Source organism: Galeopterus variegatus, unplaced genomic scaffold (assembly GCF_000696425.1).
Source record: "Galeopterus variegatus unplaced genomic scaffold, G_variegatus-3.0.2 Scaffold415, whole genome shotgun sequence".
In the NCBI taxonomy this organism is placed as follows: Eukaryota; Metazoa; Chordata; class Mammalia; order Dermoptera; family Cynocephalidae; genus Galeopterus; species Galeopterus variegatus.
In genome coordinates this window covers 376,391-377,548 of record NW_007726526.1, presented here as the reverse complement: position 1 = coordinate 377,548, position 1,158 = coordinate 376,391, and the positions used below count along the sequence as shown (strand labels likewise).

Genomic DNA, 1,158 nt, shown 5'->3' with positions numbered 1-1,158 from the left:
TGGCTGCAGCGCGCGGCTCACTTGTCTTCCTCGCGCCCGTCTTGTGGGGCCCGCGAGGCCGGTGGGACCCGCACGGTTGGAGTCCACCTGGCCACCCCCCTCCCCTGCAGCGGCCTGTCCCGCCGGGCCCCTACCGTTTATTCATTCCGCGCGTGCTTACTGGGCGTACGCAGGACATACAGGCCCGCACGTCTTCCTGCACCTCCTATTGTCTTTCCCTCGTCCCTCGTCTTGTTCACCATCTATGCCCTCCACCAGTCATCAAGTTCCAGACCTCATGTTTTGGTGGCTCTGTGTCCCATTTCCTGTCACAGTACCTGGCACACTGGGAGCTCACATGGGTCTAATGCATGCTTAAGGGGGAGGCAAGTGACCACAACCCCAGTGATTTCAAATGAAGAAAACTCAGGGAAACCTGAGTAACCCGGATCTTGTGAGGACATGACGTCGGAGCTGGTTCCTGTGGGTTGAGAAGCTATTGGCCCAGAGCTTAGTGGGGGGCATTCCAGGCACAGGCAGCAGCAAGGGGTCCTGAGGCTGCACGAGGTTTGGTGTGTGTCAGGACAGAGTCACTGGTGGACAGGGAGACAGGAGGGAAGTCCTCCTTATGATAAAAAGGAAGTCAGTTCGGTCCTCACCTACCTCCTAGGTGTTTAGCAGCTACTGCTTCTCTTGCAGGAATCATCCGAGTCCTTCACTGTGGCATCCAGCCCGGCCCTGCGTGGGCGAAGCAATGACCCTCACACCTCCAGCCCTGGCCGAAGCTCCCGGCGCACTGATGCCCTGACCTCCAGCCCTGGTCGTGACCTTCCTCCCTTTGAGGATGAGTCTGAGGGGCTGCTAGGTACAGAGGGGCCACTAGAGGAAGAAGAGGATGGAGAGGAGCTTATTGGAGATGGCATGGAGAGGTATTTTTATCCATGGCCCTGGACTCAACAGATAGTTTTGCAGAGAGCCCGTTGTGTGTCTGATGGCCTAGCTTTGGATCCCGGGGATCAGACACATGATGGCATCTTGCCTTTGGTCCAGGGCCTGTGCAGAGACGGGTCCACAGAGCCACAACTTAGGTCCATTTAACTTGCTGCATCTAGCTTGGTGAGACTAGCTCCTAGAGCTGGGATAAGCCCCAAGTCCGTGAGGTATGCACCCTAGGGGATG

General features: G+C 57.4%; 1 protein-coding gene across 1 annotated transcript in view; it reads left to right on the top strand.

Annotated features, from left to right (window-relative positions):
- The first annotated feature begins 441 nt into the window (after nt 1-441).
- MCM2 (minichromosome maintenance complex component 2) overlaps nt 442-1,158 on the top strand; it is a 22,853-nt gene continuing 22,136 nt past the window's right edge. Inside the window, exons 1-2 of the mRNA XM_008568492.1 lie at nt 442-462; nt 661-908. Of these exons, the coding sequence (XP_008566714.1) occupies nt 442-462; nt 661-908 (269 nt within the window). The remainder of the gene's footprint in view (nt 463-660; nt 909-1,158) is intronic.